The 19,477-nt window shown below is 34.3% G+C and overlaps 1 protein-coding gene across 2 annotated transcripts in view; it reads left to right on the top strand.

Moving 5' to 3' along the window:
• Positions 1-19,477, top strand: part of ST8SIA4 (ST8 alpha-N-acetyl-neuraminide alpha-2,8-sialyltransferase 4) — an 87,836-nt gene that overhangs the window by 27,873 nt on the left and 40,486 nt on the right. For both annotated transcript variants that reach the window (XM_006184282.3, XM_032476425.1), the window contains exon 4: positions 9,735-10,028. In XM_006184282.3, the coding sequence (XP_006184344.1) occupies positions 9,735-10,028 (294 nt within the window). The remainder of the gene's footprint in view (positions 1-9,734; positions 10,029-19,477) is intronic.

The raw sequence follows: 19,477 nt of genomic DNA, 5'->3' as shown, positions 1-19,477 counted from the left end.
AACTTATTAAGGAAAAAAGTTCAAAATTAGGGTCCTGTAATTATTTTTTAAGCATTGGTATCACCTTTGGCAAAAATGTAGGACTCCTCAGTATGATTATTTTAAAAATAAAAAAATACATTTATGTGAAGTTTAGAAATGGAAGCAGTTGTTCCATTAATTTGTTGTCACATTAATGCAACAAGTATTTCTTCATTCAGCAGCAGTAATCAAGTGGCCGCTAGATGCCAAGTTCTGAGGGACTTCAGTAGGTGTTAGGGATATAAGGAGAGATCACTTGGGCTATCCTGTTTGGAGTCTGCAGTCTGATGGAAGAGACGGATGTGGAGACAGGGGTCACAAAGCCATACGGTAACAGTAATGGTAGGGCTAAGAGCAAAGCACTGCTGCCAGGGAAGCAGAAGGAAGGAATTATAAAAATGAATGAAACTAAGTTTTAAGGCAGCTCTGTTTGGGACAAGAAAATAATTCCCTTTCCCGGAATGTTGTATTTTTATGGAAATTCTTGCCCTTATTCTTGGCAGTCAATTGTGTGGATGTGCTTTTCATGCTTTTTAGCCTCAATGGCTGAGATCGTTACTAATAATCCTGCTTACCTTTCAAACGTGTACATACACACGCCTTGCCCTTCACTTTTTTTCAAATTTCCTAGGCATGATCTCCCGTATGTAACTTAAGAACACTATTAATACTTGGAATGCTTAATTTGGTTCCTTCAACACAAAGATATTTCTGATCTCTTCTTTATTTAGTGAGAAGATTTCTAAGTCTTGGATAATTTTAATGTATAGTAGATTTTTAAGCATATCTCAATATTTTATGTGATGTTTGACAAAAAAACAGAACAGTGTCTTGGTTAAGGGAGAACTGGGAGTTTTATTTATATAAAACCACAAACTAAAACTGTTATAAATTAAAGGGGGGGAGGAAGCCTACCGATTGGAAGAGTGCTAAACAATGTAGTTTCTTTTTTCCACTTATCATCCCTATGTACCAACTCTTTTATGGGTAAGTTTTTACTTATGGGTGTTTTTAAAAATCAGGATGAAAACAATTATCAGCCTTTCTAGTCTTTCTTAACTTGTTTTGAATGATGACATTTCTACTCTCAGAAAACATTACTCCCCTGAAATGCCCACATCAGTCAAACAGATTGTGTTTCTTGTTTTAATTTAAGTAATTCCAACTTAAAAGGATGATTTTTTTCAACTTAGATGTATTTTAGTTAGCACACCTTCTGAGAGGTAAACATTTTAACAGCTACAGTTGAAGTGCAGTTTTCAGATTAACACATCCTAGTATCTTTTGTTTTCCTTAACTCACCTCCCAAAACACATTGTATCAGCTTTCAAATGAAACATCTTTAACATGTTTAACAGAACAAACACGTTAAAAATAAAAATTGAAGTGATTGTACAGGGAATCAGAAGATTTAGTGCAGAACTCACAGATTGTCAGTCAGGGAGCGCAATCCAGGTGGTAGATTTGTTTCCTTTAGCATTTATCATCACAAGCCCAGGAGAGCCTGTCCCCTTTAAGTGGAGAAATATCCAAGCAAAATTACACATTTTTCAGAGTTATGTTAACCTCCAGCCCAAGGGCCTTTGTGTTTTCAGAACTTGATTTAGAGCCTCCGTAGCAGTCGTGGAAGACTGAGATATTAAATATCATTGTAAACAGGTTCTCAATTCACACAGAGTACCAGTCATCATTTTTATGGTTAGCTTGACTAATTGCATTAAAGATACCAACCCTGTACAAGCAACTGAATATAATAGAGTTCCATACAAGGTAGAGTAAAGATATAAGTAAATATTTTAGAACAGTGTAGTAGAAGCAATTAATTCTGCCAAAGAAATCATGTAAAGCATTGCAATGGATATTAACCTTTGAGTTTTAAGGGGAAAAAAGATGCCTTTTTTTAGGTTGGAGGCTAGAGTGTCTTGGAGAGGGAGGGCTTTTCAGGCAGAGACATCATCATAAGTAAAGGGAGAGAGAGAGAAAAGTACATGGAGTAGTGTGACGCCATTGGGGTCTAAGACAGGCAGATACGTAGAGAGAAACTTCTGGAAAGTAAGGGTAGGGAGGGACAAGTTATAAAAGCCCTAGACTGATGTCACTGAGGATTTTTGTTTAGGTTAGTAACATGATCAAATATTCATATTAATAAGATGATATCATCCTTGAAACAGAGAATGACCTTAAGTTGGAGCCCTTATATTAGGGAACTGGTTAGAGCAGTGTTTTTTAATGCTGTTTAATAAAGATGCGTGGCAAGCTGCTGTTACTACACACACACACACACACACACACACACAGAAATCTGAAACAAATTTCCATAAAGTTATGTGCATGAAACACTGTCATTTTCTACTATAATCCATTGTATTCTTTTTCACTCTTTAAAAATTGCTGATCAATGACCCCAAATTTAGTTCTTGATTCACTAATGGTTCTAACTAATAGTTTGAAAAATAATTAGGAAATTATTGCAGTGAAAGTTCAAAAAACATGGTGGTGCCTAAGTTCAGAAAATATCAATAGAAGTAAAGAAGAGAGAATATATTCAGGAGAAATTTCGGGACTTTGTAATGAATTAGATATGGAGGATAAAAGAATTATGGAGATCAGGGCCTTTCAGTCAAGTCAAAATGTGACTTTCTACTAAAATAGAGTATGAGAAAAGTCCATTTAGAATTAAATATGGTGTAATAAATGTGAAGTTGCATTGGCCTATCTTGTGATATCAGAAAATAAAACATTCATTTTTATCCACTCATGACATGATACTTTTCTGAATGCTTAATGGGTATCAGAATGCCTAAATAAACTGTCTTTCCAGGAACAGGTGTCAGATAAATCATATATACTAAGTTAGAAATCATTATTTATCCTTGGATTATACTTTCAAAAAATGAAAAGAAAAAATAATTTAGAATGACAAAATTTTTGTTTTCTTAAACAAGAAAATTTCACGTCAATGCAGTGTCACTGTGAGAAGTTTAATGGTGTAATCACTAAAAGTTAAGAAACTCAGATACATTTCCCACAGCAAGTGAACGACCATATTGTACATAGTTTATTAACACCATGAATTGCAAAGAGAAAAAGTTACAGTTGTTCTGCCTTGGTTTTCTGGCATGGGTGATTAAAGTCTCGGCCATAGTATTTCTTGAATGCCATTTCCTTCCTTTTAATGCACAGCATAATTTTTAAGAACATAAATTCTTTGCTGAATCAGTTCTTCCCTCTGTAAAACAACAGTAACTGCTCAGCAGCCACTGATCAGTGGAGTCGTGCAGTTCCCTGATGAGGACAAGAGTACTTGGAAATACATTTTAAGAATCTTGCTTGGTTTCCCATCCTTTTGTCTTGGCTATCACAATAATGAATTTTTACCCAAGACAGTGAACAGCTGCCAGAATTCTCTCTTCACACCCCTTCAGAAAATTTTAAATGATCTTTTCTTTTTAATTACAAAGGAAAGATTTAGAAGGCATGCTTAATATTCGTTTTATATGTGTTTTCAAGAAACTTGACATTTATAACAATTCAAATAAATATTAGTCTTGCTACTGTATATGTTCACTCTTGTAAAACTTTTGCACAAACATGCAAGTTCTTAATTGTGATGAAGAGTGAAATGAATAGATCATATTTAAATAACTTTGAAAATTCATGTAGTATAACAAGTGTGGTTTTTTTTTGGAGAGATGACTTGTTATTGACCACCTCTCTCTCTCTCCTTTTTTTTTGGGGTGGGGGGTAATTAGGATTTTTAAAAATTTATTTATTTATTTAATGGAGGTACTAGGGATTGAATCCAGGACCTCATGCATGCTAAGCATGAGCTCTGTCACTGAGCTGTACCCTCCCCCTGTAAGTTTTTAACAATGCTCATAAAATTTATGAACTTCTATAAATATATTGTTAAGTCCCAGGTGGAGAACAGCAGTTAAAGCTCTTACCTTCATGTAGCTTAGTGCACACAGCCATTCATTGACAACCAGAAAGTGTGAGATTTTATTTTTAAGTGAGAAGAATAACATATGCAAATCACTGTCCTTCTGACGTCTTACTTTTTACCTCTTACTACCACTATTACTCCCCTTCCTCTATTTTTTCATCTTTTCTCAAAAAATAGATGATTTGTAATATAGCCACTGAAAATTAAGAAGGATGATGAATGCTAAGTTTGAGCTTGATTAAAAATGTAGAATCACAATGAAAAACTCTTCCTGATTTCCATAATGCTAGAATTAATCATGTGAGATGCAGTCTAACATATTTCTTGGTATTCAGATCTTCATCTTCTAGAATGAGTTTAATTTTTTTCTCGTTCTGCAATTTCCCTATAAATAATATGACACTGTTCTTCCCACCTTTGCCAGTGATGTAAACAAATCTGGGTTTGTGAAAAAAAATTCTCTTCTGTTTAGTCACTTAGTTATTTTCATGATATGTGTCATTTGCGTTTATTTCTATCCACCTGAAGATTTTATTGTCAGCAAGCATAAAATGTGATATGTGTGTGATTGTATATTTTTGTGTCCATTTACTATACTGAAAGTACAAATCTTCAATATGCTTCGTTTCTGTTCCTTATGCTTTGTTTACTACATAATGGTATACTACATATAAATCAACTTTTTTTTTTCTTTTTGCATTGAAGTGTAGTCAGTTTACAGTGTTCTGTAAATTTCTGGTGTACAGCATAGTGATTCAGTTATATATAAATTCTTTTCATATTCTTTTTCATTATAAGCTAGTTTAAGGTACTTAATATAGTTCCCTGGACTATACATATAGCAGGACCTTGTTAGTCTATTTTATATATAGTAGTTAGCATCTGCAAATCCCAAACTTCCAACTTACCCCTCCACCTACCCCTTTCCCACCCTGGTAACCATAAGTTTGTTTTCTATGTCTGTGAGTCTGTTTCTGTTTTGTTCAACTATTAACCCTATGCTTCATGTTTCAAAAAGTCACATAGATTAAATATTTAATCATTTTACCAGTATTTTGAAAATTCTTTTCCTCAAGAGATCTGAGGTGAAAGTATTATTTTTATGTTTCAGATACTTAAAGCCCTTTGTTTAATAACTGCTCAGAATTTGGGGAATGTCATGACTGAGTGGCCTTATATATTATGCTTATGACCAAATGGTAAGGCATTCTTTCTTCTATAGGGAGGTTGGGGCAAAATATGAACTTAAAGACATTTTCTTTGATTCTGAAAGAAATCCATATGTAAATAGTGTCAGTTAAAACTCCTGTCCTAAAGTCATTCTAAAATAGATGTGCTTTTCTTTTATATGCACTGTGTCCTCAGACATGTTTCTCAGTCACTTTGACCTAGTTCCTCACCTCTAAAGTGGAGGTAGTTCCTTACCTCAAAGTATTGCAAAATTGTTGGTTTCAGGTCTGTTTGGGGCCTGCTGTCCTCACCTCAAGAAAGTCAGAGAGATCGATAGGGTACACGTTTCAGCTTCCCCTAGCCACTTTGAGAGAGTAACCACAAAGCCCCAAACAAAACCAGGTATTAGAGATTCTCTGTTCTCTTGACTCTTTAAGCTCAAAAACAGGATGGGAGCAGACAGGAACCATCAGCTTCCTCTGAGGGAAGAGGAGAGGAGAGGTTATCCCCCATTTCATGCTCGGTTGACAAATGTGATTCCATTGGTAATGCCAGTTTGGGCTGAGGGATTTCAACGTCAGTACAGAGAACACACAGTGAGCTTGGCCAACCGAAGGAAGAAAAAAAATGTGTTTGGAAAATCATGTGTTTGGAACTCCTCTGAACATTAATGATGAGAAAGAATAGGGGTTAGTCTGTGATCCACTCTGTTTCCTTCTCATTTAATCTTTGTCATATGTGTAAAGACGGAATTAACAAATTCCTGTATCACAGTACGTGCTGTTTTACCTCAGTGCCTCGCATGACTAGTCCTGTGGGTAGCCCAAGGTGTCACATGCGCCGTGGATGCATCACCACGTGGCTAGCTGAATGAGCATCATCCTATTGTTACTAGTAGTAACTGTCGAGATTTTATTTTGACCAGATGCTATCATTGTAAAATAGCACAAATAGTAAGATAGCTGTGGAAAAAGAATTCTGCGCACTTAGTGAAGCATCTGCACAATGAACTCTCAAGGTGTATCTGTTGAGTTCTTGAAAGATGGACCTCCTGGTTGCTTAGACCATTAAGCCATAACTTAAGGGAGATGAAGAGAATATGGACAAGTCTAAGAGATCTGTCTAACTAAGGAATTCAGTGATCTTGAGGTATTACACATGAAGTAAGCACTTCTTTCCTTAAAAAATTGAATGAATTAAAATGAATAAAAAGCATTTTTATAGGTGTGAAATGAGTGAAAGTACCTTTCATTCTGCATAAAAGAAATGTTGAGAGGCAGTAAATCTAGTGTGCGATCACAGAAGTTTCAGAGGTCTAGACTACAGGTGGAGCTAGCTGTATTCCCAAAGGTTTTCAATCAATGACGGAAGGAAGAAAAACAAATTGAAAAGTGGGCAGCTGAGAGTAAACAGGGAGTTTGGCCAACATAACTAGCTCTATATGTATGTTTTCATGTTTTTGAGATGTCGAAATATTTGGACAGTACAAAACATTTAATTTGGCTAAAGAAGCAGAACCTGAGTGTATTAACTATTCTTAGGCACTCAGTAGTTTTGACTCACAAAAATCCATCATTTCAAAATTGGGCACTCTTCAGTTTTATGAGATTAAGAGTAACATGTAAAGTAAATAAATAAATGCTTGCTAATGCGTTCCGGCTACTTTTGAATATTATCATCCCCAAGATTTTTTTAAAAGGAAGATGAAGAATGTGTGATTGCAAATCTATTCATGATCCTGCTCAATCAGCAGTATTGCTACTAGTAACGCTATAAAGTTCACAACAAGTCTCCTGAGTCACTGGATTGCAACACAGCTGGTTGGTTATTTTGGCTTCCTTAGTGTTCGCCCTGATTATGTGACATTTGGCTAATTATGTGACTAAATATCTAACTCAGCCACAGAGAAGTTAGTTTACTGGCCACATGTGGACATGATATTAATCTTTCCTTCCAGTGAAAAATTAAACATAGTCACTCCAAAGAAAATGAGCAAGCAGGCTTATAGAGCCAGCATGCTTTACATTTTACGATGTGTCCTTCTGTCATGCTATTTATTTTCAGTACCTCTGTCTCCATCCTTACAAAGCCTGGTCGGGCTATGCTTGGATCTTAAAACATTTACAGTAAAGCTCAGGTGGTTTGATTATGCTTTGATCTCCTGGTGCTTGTTCAGTTCACACCACAGTCATTTAGCATTCTTTGATTGCATGGAGTACATTGGCTCCTCTCCTGGATCAACCCTATTCTCCAGAAACAGTGTTACTCTGTTAGTTTCCCTTCACTTCTGAGGTGGAAAGTCCCTGTCTTTCAGCACTCAACTTAATTGACGACTGTCTTATTAGTCCTTAAATAGCACATGGCCAGACAGTCCTGTTTCAGAAACACACTGAGTCAGTCCTAAAAGAGTGTGTTTTGCAAACATGAGTGTGGGAGGGCTTTTAAATATGTGATGAGAAAAAGTTATGAAAAGCAGAACGAAATTAAGTGATTTTTTTTCACCTGAAAAGATAATTCAGTAGAATGTTATTTTGGCTCTCTGTAACGGGACTGGCTCTGATTATTTTTACAATCATAGAGAAAAATCAAGTATAGATATTTTTCTATGGTGGAAATTCCCTGAAAAGAGTTGCTTGAGGAACTGTTAAAGCAGAAAGATCTGTCTGAAGCCATCTTCCCTGAGAGGAACACGTTAACTATCGTGTTAACAAGTGTTGTCTATTTTTCACCTGAGGAAGGAGAGGTGTGTGTACTAATGTTCAGAATGCATTTCCTCATAGTGTCCAAATTCATCTTATGATCGGGTTGGTTGGGATTTTAGACTATTTTTAAAACTGGCGTGGAGCATGTTTTAGGACTTTAAAACTGGTCATATTCTCCTTCTTCCATGAGTTCCACTGTAAGATGCTCACTTTGCTTCTGTTCACATGTCACTGTCCCTTTTCAGGGCAGTCCCATTCCTGATATTCTTACTGTAAGGGGCATGAATGATCACTCGTCTCCAGTAGTGCTGGATCACGGATGGAGACAAAATACATACTCTGTCATATAATATAGTGGGTGTAATTAAAGTCATATAACTTGAAAAGATTATTTATTTCTAAATAATATGACGTGTTAATTTTTATTTGTTTTCTCTCTGAGCTCACCCTGCATAACGCAGATTTTGTTTAATTGTGTAAGGTAAAAGATATTTGTTGTGTTAGATAAATGATGTCAGAGATCTAGGAACTAATAAGATGTATTAATTAAGAGAGATAAGGAAAGATATATAAGCCAGTAATTTTGATAGTAGAGCACACACTTTACTTTTTAATTAAATTGAAGTTGTTTGAGAAATTAATTAATGTGGCAAAATGCACTAGGAAGAGAAATGTGAAAAACTTTCCTAATGCAGTCAAGCCTGCAAAAATGCAGAAAGATGAAATTAGATTATTTTCCCTTTGCTTGAAAGGCTGATGTAAGGAACAAAAAAGAAAAAAAAAAATTATGTGTATGTGTTTGTCATTGTGTAGATTGAATAGGTTCAAATGATTTTTTTTCCAAATTAGCAAACTCTTGCTTGTTAAAAATATAATTTTTCACTTGTCAACTAATTAAAATATGCCTTTTTTAGCAAGCTGAACTATTATAAAGTAAAAAGGTGTTTTTTAAGTCAAGTATCCAAAGATCTGTGTGACAGAATTAAAGAAGCATCACAAACTGGTTACAGACAAAATTCAAGGTGCTTTCCAAAGCTTTCTTGTAATATGTGGATGAAATCAGATACTTAGTGAGACCCTGGAGCTTCAGCTGCAAAAACAGGACAGTAGATTCTGTCCCTCCTTCACAGAGGGCACATGGCCTATTAGTAGGGGAAACAGGCATTTTGATGATGTCCTCAAAAGGAACAGAAACATATTTGATCCTATAGTAAGGACTTTTCTGCATTATTTAACATCTCAAAAAGGCATTTGAAATGTGATAACTCTGTTCTTCTTACTTTTCTTTCCCATTTAGGCCTATAGAAGGCAATTACAAATATGTTTGTGGAAAATGCTGTAAGGAATTGTACTTTTCCCTCAGCCTCAGGGTACAGAAAAGCCATCTTCAGTGACTTATGTTTATAAACTTGTTGAAATGACTTAAGCTTGACAAGTGGTGCAGATTGGAGTATGAGGTCTACTGTGTTTTCCTCACTTACAGCCTAGCACGTGGTTTACACTGCCTGCTGCCTGGCTTCAGAGCCCTTGCAAACTGACCATCATAAGTTCACCTGTTAGGAATTCATATCGTGTTTTTATGAAGATAACAGTAGTAAGACTTTTTAGACAATAGATCGAATAAATATAAATGACAATTTGAACCTCATACTAAGAGTGCACATCCTTATTGAAGACAGTATTCCTGAATGTGTGGCGGCTTATTAAAAATGTAATTTTACCAAGCAAAGTATCTTTTTTTCCCACCTGGGAAGCAAAACAAAACAAAAGCAACAACAGAAAAACAAACCAAGAAAGACCATGCTCATTCCCCATTCTTCTTTTCATGCACACCATTTTAGGAGTGAATGTTTCATATTTATTTTTCATTTATCCATTAATTTTTTCCTCTTCAGGTGTAATCTAGCCCCTGTGGTGGAGTTTGCTGCAGATGTGGGAACTAAGTCAGATTTTATTACCATGAATCCATCAGTTGTACAAAGAGCATTTGGAGGCTTTCGGAATGAGAGTGACAGAGAAAAATTTGTGCATAGACTTTCCATGCTGAATGACAGTGTCCTTTGGATCCCCGCTTTCATGGTCAAAGGAGGAGAGAAGCACGTGGAGTGGGTTAATGCATTAATCCTTAAGAATAAACTGAAAGTGCGAACTGCCTATCCATCACTGAGACTTATTCATGCTGTCAGAGGGTAAGTGTCTGGAAAGGACCAGTCTGTCCTTGGAACATGTAACTAAACATTTTCCCTAGACAGGGAGGAGCTTCAGTAAAGTCTCCCAGTAGATAACATGTTTCCATTATTTTATAATCGCTACTCTCTTCAGCAACTTGAATTCTGCTAATGCACTGTTTTATTTTAACTCATTCTCTTTCTTTGAAAAAGCAAATATTTGAACTTGGCACTTCTGTCTGCTCGTGAACAGATTACTGATTTTTATATTTTGCTGTGTTAAAGAGTAATAAGAATTCATAATAAAATTGATGAATTTGGGGATAAGAAAACTGCCAACAGAACTACAATCAACAGTGCTAAGTAGGTAGTGGACAGTATTGTGGGACCTTAACTGTTACATGTATTTACGGAGCAGTTAAGTCCCCCCTGTAGTTAAGAGGCCTACCAGTGATAGAGAAGGCTGGCTGAGATAATATGCCTTAACGCTTCCCCTCAAGAGGCACAGATGGCATTTTTATGAATTAAGTCAACATGTCCCTTTTATTAATATAAGCTCAAAAGAGAGACCTACAAAAATTGACTCTTGTTTAAAAGTGGCAAATGACCAAAAGGCCAAATTCAGTCATGCATACGTATGAGTGTGTAAGATACATTACACAAATATAAACAATTATGTGTATTTATTAAATATCTCCTGAGTGTCGGATACTGTAAATTCAAAAAGAAAGAAGTGCTAATCGCTGCTTTAAAGGAATGCATAGGCTTTATGATAGAACCAAAGGCGTGTACAACCCACTAAGGCATAAACAAATAGTAAGGGGATGTATCGTCCAAAGTGTAGAATTTGCCTCAGGTTAGCAAAGAAGTCTTAAAAATCTAACATTTGAACTAGTCTTTAAAAGCAGAAAACGATTTTTTAAAATTTTTTAAGTGATTGTCGGGGAACGGAAGAGATAGAGGAAACCAGGAGGGAAATGTTATTGCCTCATTTGAGCAAACTGAGGCAAGGAAATAACTAAGAACATGGTAAGCTTGTGGGATAATGGAATGTATTGTGGAGCATTGGAAAAATAACTTGTGATCTGGTTGGGAAGAGAATCAATTTTATCCTTTATGGAGCACAATTAAATATGTGGGTTTAGGAGAATAAATCTTGTAACTGCAGACTCTGTATTGGCAAAGAGAGATGCTAGAGATACGAAGACCATTTAGGCCTTTTGATTAATTTACTCATAAGATGATCAAGATGTAGGACAAAATCAGGGGACATGGAAAAGATGGGCAAGTTTAGAGGACCAATGAAATACAATGGCTGGAAATCCTAACAGGAAAAGGTTTTCAAACCCAGAGTTATAAATAGTTTGCTTGGGAATGGGCTAAAGTGTTTTCCTTTTTCTTTTGTTATTGAGGTATTTTCCTTCAAAGACTTACCATTTCCTTGTTTAAGACTTAAGACAGTTTCTTGGATTGTTATTCTGCACAGTTAAACTGATTTCTTATAATTAGATCATGGTTAGTCAACATTCATTCTCTTGATGTTTGCCATGAAGTTTCAACAAAGTAAGATAAAATACAAGCATTTGGAGGGATAAGGAATTCTTTAAGTTATAAAGATTCCTGGTAGTTCCAGTTTGACTATTAAAAAAAAAGACACGTTCTTAACAGAGAGTAACTTCATAATGTGCTGTGCTAGGAACATATTTTAATTATTTTTTCAGTTCTTTATTGAATACATGTATTGCAAATATTTTATCCAAGTCTGTGGTTTGCCTTTTCAATCTCTTAGTGGTGTCTTTCGATGAACATGAGTTTAAGTTTAACAAAACCCAATTTATCAATATTTTTTCTTCAATTTTTAAAAATTGTGATAAAGAACACATAACATAAAACCTACCATCTCAGCCGTTTGTGAGTGTACACTTTAGTAGTATTAAGTAAGTTCATATTGTGGTATAACCATCACCAGCATCCACATCCAGAACTCTTCCTCCTGCAAAACCGAACCTCTATACCTGTTGAACAATTTCTTCCCATTCAGCTGCTGACAGTCACCACTCTCCTTCCTTGTCTGTGTGATTTGACTACTCTAACTACCTCACCCAAGTGGAATCATCTTTATTTCACTTAGCATAATGTCATTGTTTCTTACAATGTTTTTTAATTTAAAATTTACTTTGACAGTATAGCCACTTCTTACATTAATGTCTTTTTTTTTTTAGGGTCTTTTGGTGGTGAAATATTTGAATTTCTTGCTTCTGTTGTGTATATTCTAGAGCTATTTTCTCTGTGGTTGCCAGACAGATTTCATGTAAAATCCTGAAGTTGTAAAACTTTTATTTGAATTTATACCAGTTTAACTTCAATAACATACAAAAAAAGCTCTGTCCCCACCCCTTTTGGTTGTAGATACCACAAAAGTATATTTTTATACATAGTATGTCCCAAAACATAAACTAATAATTCTTTAAAATGCATTAGTATTCTAAATTTATATAGAAAAGATTTGGAGTTACAAGTCAAAGTTATAGTAATATTAGCTTTCACACTAGTAATTTTTTAATATAGTAATCTCTTAAATCATGTAGAAACATATGAAAAAAGACAGTTACAAACCATTGTTACAATAATACTAGCTTTTTTATAATTGCCCATGAATTTAACTTTAGTGAGATCTTTATTTCTCCACACATCCTTTTTGATATGTTAATGTTGAGTATCATTGATTCATAGAAAAGCGAAGAAGTCTCTGTGCCCTGTCTTACAGACACACACTCTCCAGTGATAGCTTATTAAGATGAAAAACCAAGTATTTTGAAGAAAGTACTCTTTGATTATAGGAAATTAATAAGAAAATTTAGTTACTATGAATTAGTATTTTTAATAGACTATTTTTAGAGTATTTATTTGTTCACAGAAAAAATTGAGCAGAGAGTACAGAGATTTTCCGTGTACTGCCTGCCCCAGCACGTGCAGAGCCTCCCCTATTGTCACCGTCTTCCACCAGAGATCTACATTAGTTAAAATTAGTGAACCTACATTGATACATCATTATCACCAAAGCCCATAGTTTGCTTTTAATTTTTATGTTCCATGGGTTTTGACAGGTGTATAATGCTATGTATCTACCATTATAGTATATAGAGTAGTTTATAATCCTACAGTACATGGGGTAGTTCCACTAAAAATCCTTTGTGCTCAGACTGTTCACCTTCTCTCCCCAGTAACCCATGGCAAGCATTGATCATTTTACTGTCTTCATAGTTTTCCCTTTTCTCAAATGTCATATTGTTGGAGTTATTTGGTATGTAGCCTTTTCAGATTGATTCCTTTCACTTAGTAATATGTGTTTAAGTTTCTTCCATGTCTTTTCATGGCTTGATAGCTCATTCCTTTTTAGTGCTGAATAATATTCCATTGTCTGGATGTACCAGTTTATTTATTCACTCACCTATAGCTTCCAAGTTTTGGCAATCATAAATAAAACTGCTAAAAACATTTGTGTGCAGGTTTTTGGATGGACATAGTTTTCAACTCATTTGGGTAAATACTGAGGACTGTGATTGTGGGATCTTATGATAAGAGTATGTTTAGGTTTATAAGAAATTGATGAGCTGTCTCCCAAAGTGGCTGTACCATTTTATGTTCCCACCAGTAATGAATAAGACTTCCTGTTTCTCCACATGCTCTTGTGTTTTCAGTGTTCTGGATTTTGGTCATTCTAATAGGTATGTAGTTATATTTCATTGTTGTTTTAATTTGCATTTCTCTAATGACATATGATATGGAGCATCTTTTAATATGCTTTTTTTGCCATCTTTATCTCTTCTTTCGTGAGATGTATGTTCAAGTCTTTGGCTCATTTTTTAAGTTGAGTTGTTGGTTTTCTTATTGAAGAGTTCTTTGTATGTTTTAGATAACTGTCCTTTATCAGATACGTCCTTTGCACATATTTTCTCCCAGACTATGGCTTGTTTTTTCTTTCTGTTGACATTGTTTTAATGAAGCCCAGCTTATCAATTATTTCTTTCATTGATAATGCCTTTGGTATTTTATCTAAAAAGTCATCACCAAACCCAAGGTTTTCTAGATTGTCTTACATGTTACCTCCTAAAAGTTTTATAGTTTAGCATTCTTCATGTTAATCTGTGATCTATTTTGAGTTAATGACTATATTCATATGGGCCTATTTCTGGGCTCTTTATCTGTTCCATTTGATCTGTTTGTCTATTCTTTATCAGCACTGTACTGTGCTGATTACTGTAGCTTTATAGTAAGCCTTGAAGTTGGTTAGTGTCAGTCCTCTGACTTTGTTCCTCTTCATTAACATTATGTTGACTATTCTGGGTCTTTAGCCTCTCCACATAAACTTTGGAATTATTACCTTTGTTCTCTAGACTCCAGTTTATATTTCTCTGTTCACTACCAGCAGCTAAACACTTAATAAGGGCCTGTTTGAAATACACCATTTTCAATAAATTAGAACCCAGATAGAATTACATATGATTAACAGCAGTAAACTCATGTAGGCCTTTTACATTTATTTTAAACATAAGAGATTTATAACCATTTACTAGTTAATTCAACGGTACTCTCATTTTGTATTTTATCTTATTTACTTTTCTTCCATAACCATTATGAATATAAACTACTTCACTCTTTCAAAAGCATTTTATTCCAAAGAACAAGGCCAAACTTCTGACCACTGGAAAGTTAATGACATGCTTACGTTAGGTTATTTTGACAAGACGAATTTTTGAATTCTCCAGAAAGAACTTAACTTGCTACTTTCCTGCTTAAACATCTACATATTTCCCCTCAGGGTCAAGTGATTGATTTCTAAACTGTGGCCCAGGATATAAAAAGTAGCTCTAGATTTGCCTTTCAACTTTCAAATACCTTAGAAATTTGTACACATGGTATATAGGAAATGTAACGGAACTAATGAAATTAACACATTAATGCATGCAAATATGTTTGTACTCTACAAAGGGACTAAAACTCAGAAAGGAAATAAGGAAGTGTGATCGTTGATGAAACAAGACTTACATGCTAAGAAAGCAAGAGCAAACTCCCCAAAGATCTATTCGTTAAGTATCTCTTTTACATGTCTCTGAAACCCTGTGATTAATTCCGTTCAGGAAAACAGTTTAGAGTTTCATATGCTCTGTTGATTACTAGAGTTTGTTGTCTCTCATGGAAGGTCTTTCATGCAGGCCATGCGTTTTAGGATGCACATAATCACAACATTAAAATGTGAGGGCCTTTCTAAGTACTGCAGTTACAAATAGAAAGTTTAAGTGATTTGGAAAGCAAAAAGAACCTTGAACACAGTGAGGATCATTTAGTTTTCATATCATCAAGCTTCATTATTTAAACTTTTTCCTCTCTGAAAACTGTAATGGCTTACCAACCTTAAGCATCCATTTAATTGTAGATTTTTTTAAAATCTCTAAAAATATAACCGTCAATCACAAAACTCACTTATGTTTTAATGTATGGTCATTCTTAAGTCATGTTAAGTGAAACAGGAGGGGGAAATGTTGCTGGATTCTAATTTTAAAACAATCTTACAAAATTATTATTCAAACTTTTATATATAAATCCTTTGCCTCTTGGCAAATATCATGAATTATTATTAAAATACTTAAACCAAAAATAAAATACCTGGGGGGAAGTGTATAGCTCAAGTGGTAGAGCACATTCTCAGCATGCAGGAGTCCTGGGTTCAATGCCCAGTATCTCCTCTAAGCAGAAATCAATGAATAAACCTGATTACCTCTCCCTCATAAAAATAAAATATCTGCCTTAATTATTTTATAAATTTTTATGATCCATTAGTTTTATTTTTTTAATTCTACTATAATAAAAATAATGTATTTGCCATATTTTGTCACCATATTCTAATTATTAATTTGCTTTAATATAAATATTCAAGTAATAGGGACTACAATTAAGTTGATAAGCTGATACTTTGTATTAATCATGATAAATACTTAGATTGAGGATTCACTAGTGATCATTGAGATTGATAAAAATACATAATATTCAGTGGTATCACCTTCATAGTTAATAATTCTAAAGTTATCCAACAATTTTATAAATAGATGTCATCACCAAAATGATTTTTAAGGGAAAGACGAATTCAGTTCACATAGATTTTTAAAAATTTTATGAGTTCTACTTGTGACTTTCTTCTTCATCTTTTAATCAAGAATACATATGCTACCCCTGTATTTGACAAATCTTCCAAATGTGTATTGTTTGAAGGATAATTTAACAACTATAAAAGAAATGTGCAAGTGTGAAATAAGTTGACTATGTGACTGCTTTAAATTTGTTTAGAATTAAGAATTTTTATTTGAAATGCTTGGTAGAACTTTCATGACCTACAGCAATGTTTCTCAAATTGGAGTTCACAGGTGTATTTTGCAGGTTCTGAGAAGATATTCTTACTCTCTTTAAAACGTGTTTTTAAATTGATCCAAACAAAGAACATTGAATTATAGAATTTGCAAGAATTATCTGGAGTTTGATGTTCAAGGAAGGTCAAAACAAACTCCTCTTATTCTGACTGTAGACAAGACTATTTATATCCTTGAGTCTCAGATCTGTGTCCTTTAAAATGTAGGTATTGACATAAATAATCATTTAGATTCCTTTGGGCTCTGAGTTTATCTGGTTCCATACTTTAACTGTTCTTGCTCACATGAATATTCAAAATGCCACAACAAATATTTGTACTTAATTTTCAGAAATATCCTCAGGAATGTTTTCCTTATAACATAAAGGAGGTTCATATAACTATTGAACATCGTGATAAGTGGGGTGGCTTACTAAAATATCCTTGCTTTAAAGTCATTTGTCTAGGAATTTAAATATTCATATTCTTCAAGGTCATAATTAAGTTAATCCACCCTCATCTAAATGTTTCCTGTTGATATTAAAAGGTACACACATGCAAACACACACACCTATAAACACACGTGTGTTTATGTTCATATATAAATAGTTATAGAAGAGACTAGTATATATGTTTGTTATGGGACCACTTATTCCATTGAATTTATTTTTTCTTTTGATTTCTATGATTATTAAACTTTAAAAAAGCATAGATCTTCCTATAAGTACAAATATGAAAAATTATTTCTGGAGTAGTGTTTCTATGTTGCATATATGAAAAATAAAAGTAATATGCTATATACTCAAAATACTATATTTAACACACTGCTAAGATCTTACAATATTTAATATACTGTTAAGATCTTATATATAATTGTAAACATATAATGTATAATACACTGTTATATATAATATGTCCTAGTGATGTATTTTATAAGAACTTATTCTATGCAAGTTGCTTTGCTAGATCTTTTGCATGTTAAACACACTACCAAGAATACATTTACTTTTCTTATATTGATGATACATTGTTGATTTATATTCAACTTGTCCTCATTTGGATTTTCAAAAATTGGTTTATTTCTTGCTTAATACACAGCAGAAGTCTCCCACTTCATGTTGTTGGCATTTGCTGTGCTATCTTGAATTTATTTCTAGTAATTGCATCTTGTGTTGGGAGACTAAGTATTCTTTTACACTATTACTGTAAATGACTAACTTTTCAATTATTTCTTCTTATTCAGATTATAAGATAATATCCTAATTACTCTGCATAATGCATGATCAATATATTCATTTCTTGATTTTTGTCATTAACTAAAATTATGTTGAACAGTTGGACATCAATTAATACACCCTAAGTGTCCCATGGTTTTGCTGAATCACTGATGTTTTCTTTTGGCATGTAGCTTGTAAACTGTCTGAGTACTTCATTCACAATATAGTGTTCAAGGTTATAATTCCTAGCTTGTGGATTTCAATGTAGGAAGGAACAACAAACCTTACAGAAATTGTATCAAGTGACATCTCTAGCTCACCTCTTATCTGTGTAGCTGTCAGTCTGTTATAAAATATTTCATTGGTCAAGTATATCTTTCTATTAAAAGAAGAGAAGCACGCATTCATTGTTTTGTTACCCCATATGATTTTTGATACGGTTCTTACAAGTAAACAGATTGTATTTTCATACATCTTCCAGCATCAACTTTTTTCCAGTTTAAAGACTAACACAAAAATACTGTATCTCAGACTTTAGTTACTAAACTCATCTTTCAGATGTAAAAAGCTGTCAATATTAAATGAATGTAAAGATAAAAGAGTACATAAAATTAGGGTGATCCTTTGCAGGCTAAATTCATGTGAATGGCCTGTCCTTGCAGAAGTTGAATCAGACGAGGCTCCAAATAGAGTCCCCAGTATAGTGTAGGCTGAAATACACTGTTGGTAGAGTTCAGGAAATTTGAGCTCATCTCTGTTATTCAAATAGGTTATTTCGGAGTATTGAATCAACTCAAAGCCACATAAGGAAATACAGTCTTATAAGAATAACTTTGAAAATAAAGACATTCACTCTAAATGCTTTCTGAAAATGACTTATTTTCTTTTAAATTTAGTCTTATGCCAAAAACATTTTCACATGGCTTCTATTTTGACTAATGAGCAACACAGCTGTAATATTTCTTTATGAAACATGTGTCCTTTAATGCTTCTGAGTAGCAAGATGCTGCATAATAGGTATTTCAAACCTCATGATATTTACGTTATGGAGTATTTCTCCCTTCACTGGGGACTCTGATATCCACCCTTCCGCATTGCAGTGTTTCTTGATATCTTAATCTGATTACCCTTCAGTCAGTATTATTTTCTAGCAGCTCCCATCATTCATATTTCGTTGTGGAATGTGAAAATATAAATGGCTTATCTGAGAAGTCATTCACAGGTGTATGGCTCAAATAGGACCCTGTGGGAATCAGAGCTGTCACCCTGCCCTTGGCCAGCATGTTTTCCAGTTCTTAGTTCTCTCTCATTGAGACTAAAAGCTTTTGCAAAGTATCTAGAGTGTGTTTTGAGGTGTGGGGAAGCCTTCATGCCACTCGGTGACATTGACATCCTGCATTTTCTCATTGGTGTGCATTTTTTTCTCTTCGGTGTGCATTTTTTTCTCTTCTCCACCTGGATCATTTCTACTCCTTCAGTTTAAAGGTAAGTTCTGATTAGACACAATTCCTCACTCCTGTCCCTTTCTCTGAAATTGACATGAGTGTCCTTTCTCTGTATTCCCTTTGCAAAGGCCATATGTTTCAAATAGAATAGTCATCAGAGTGTATGACTTTATTTTGTTCTTTTTATATTGTAAATTTCATGAGAGGAAAGGTTATTTATTCACGCCTTTATATACTTAAGAAAAAGTATAGAAGCCCGGCGTGTTTTCCACTTCTTGGGTCCCTGTATTTGTTATGGTGGGGGCTGGGGCCCAGGTGCAAGGGAGAATGGAGTCATGAAAAAAGGGCAAAGTTGTGCTGAAAAAAGACTTTGAAGTTTGTTTTAGGGTTAGTTCTTTAGAGCAA

Source organism: Camelus ferus, chromosome 3 (genome assembly GCF_009834535.1).
Source record: "Camelus ferus isolate YT-003-E chromosome 3, BCGSAC_Cfer_1.0, whole genome shotgun sequence".
Classification (NCBI taxonomy): Eukaryota; Metazoa; Chordata; class Mammalia; order Artiodactyla; family Camelidae; genus Camelus; species Camelus ferus.
This window is presented reverse-complemented; position numbering and strand designations above follow the sequence as displayed.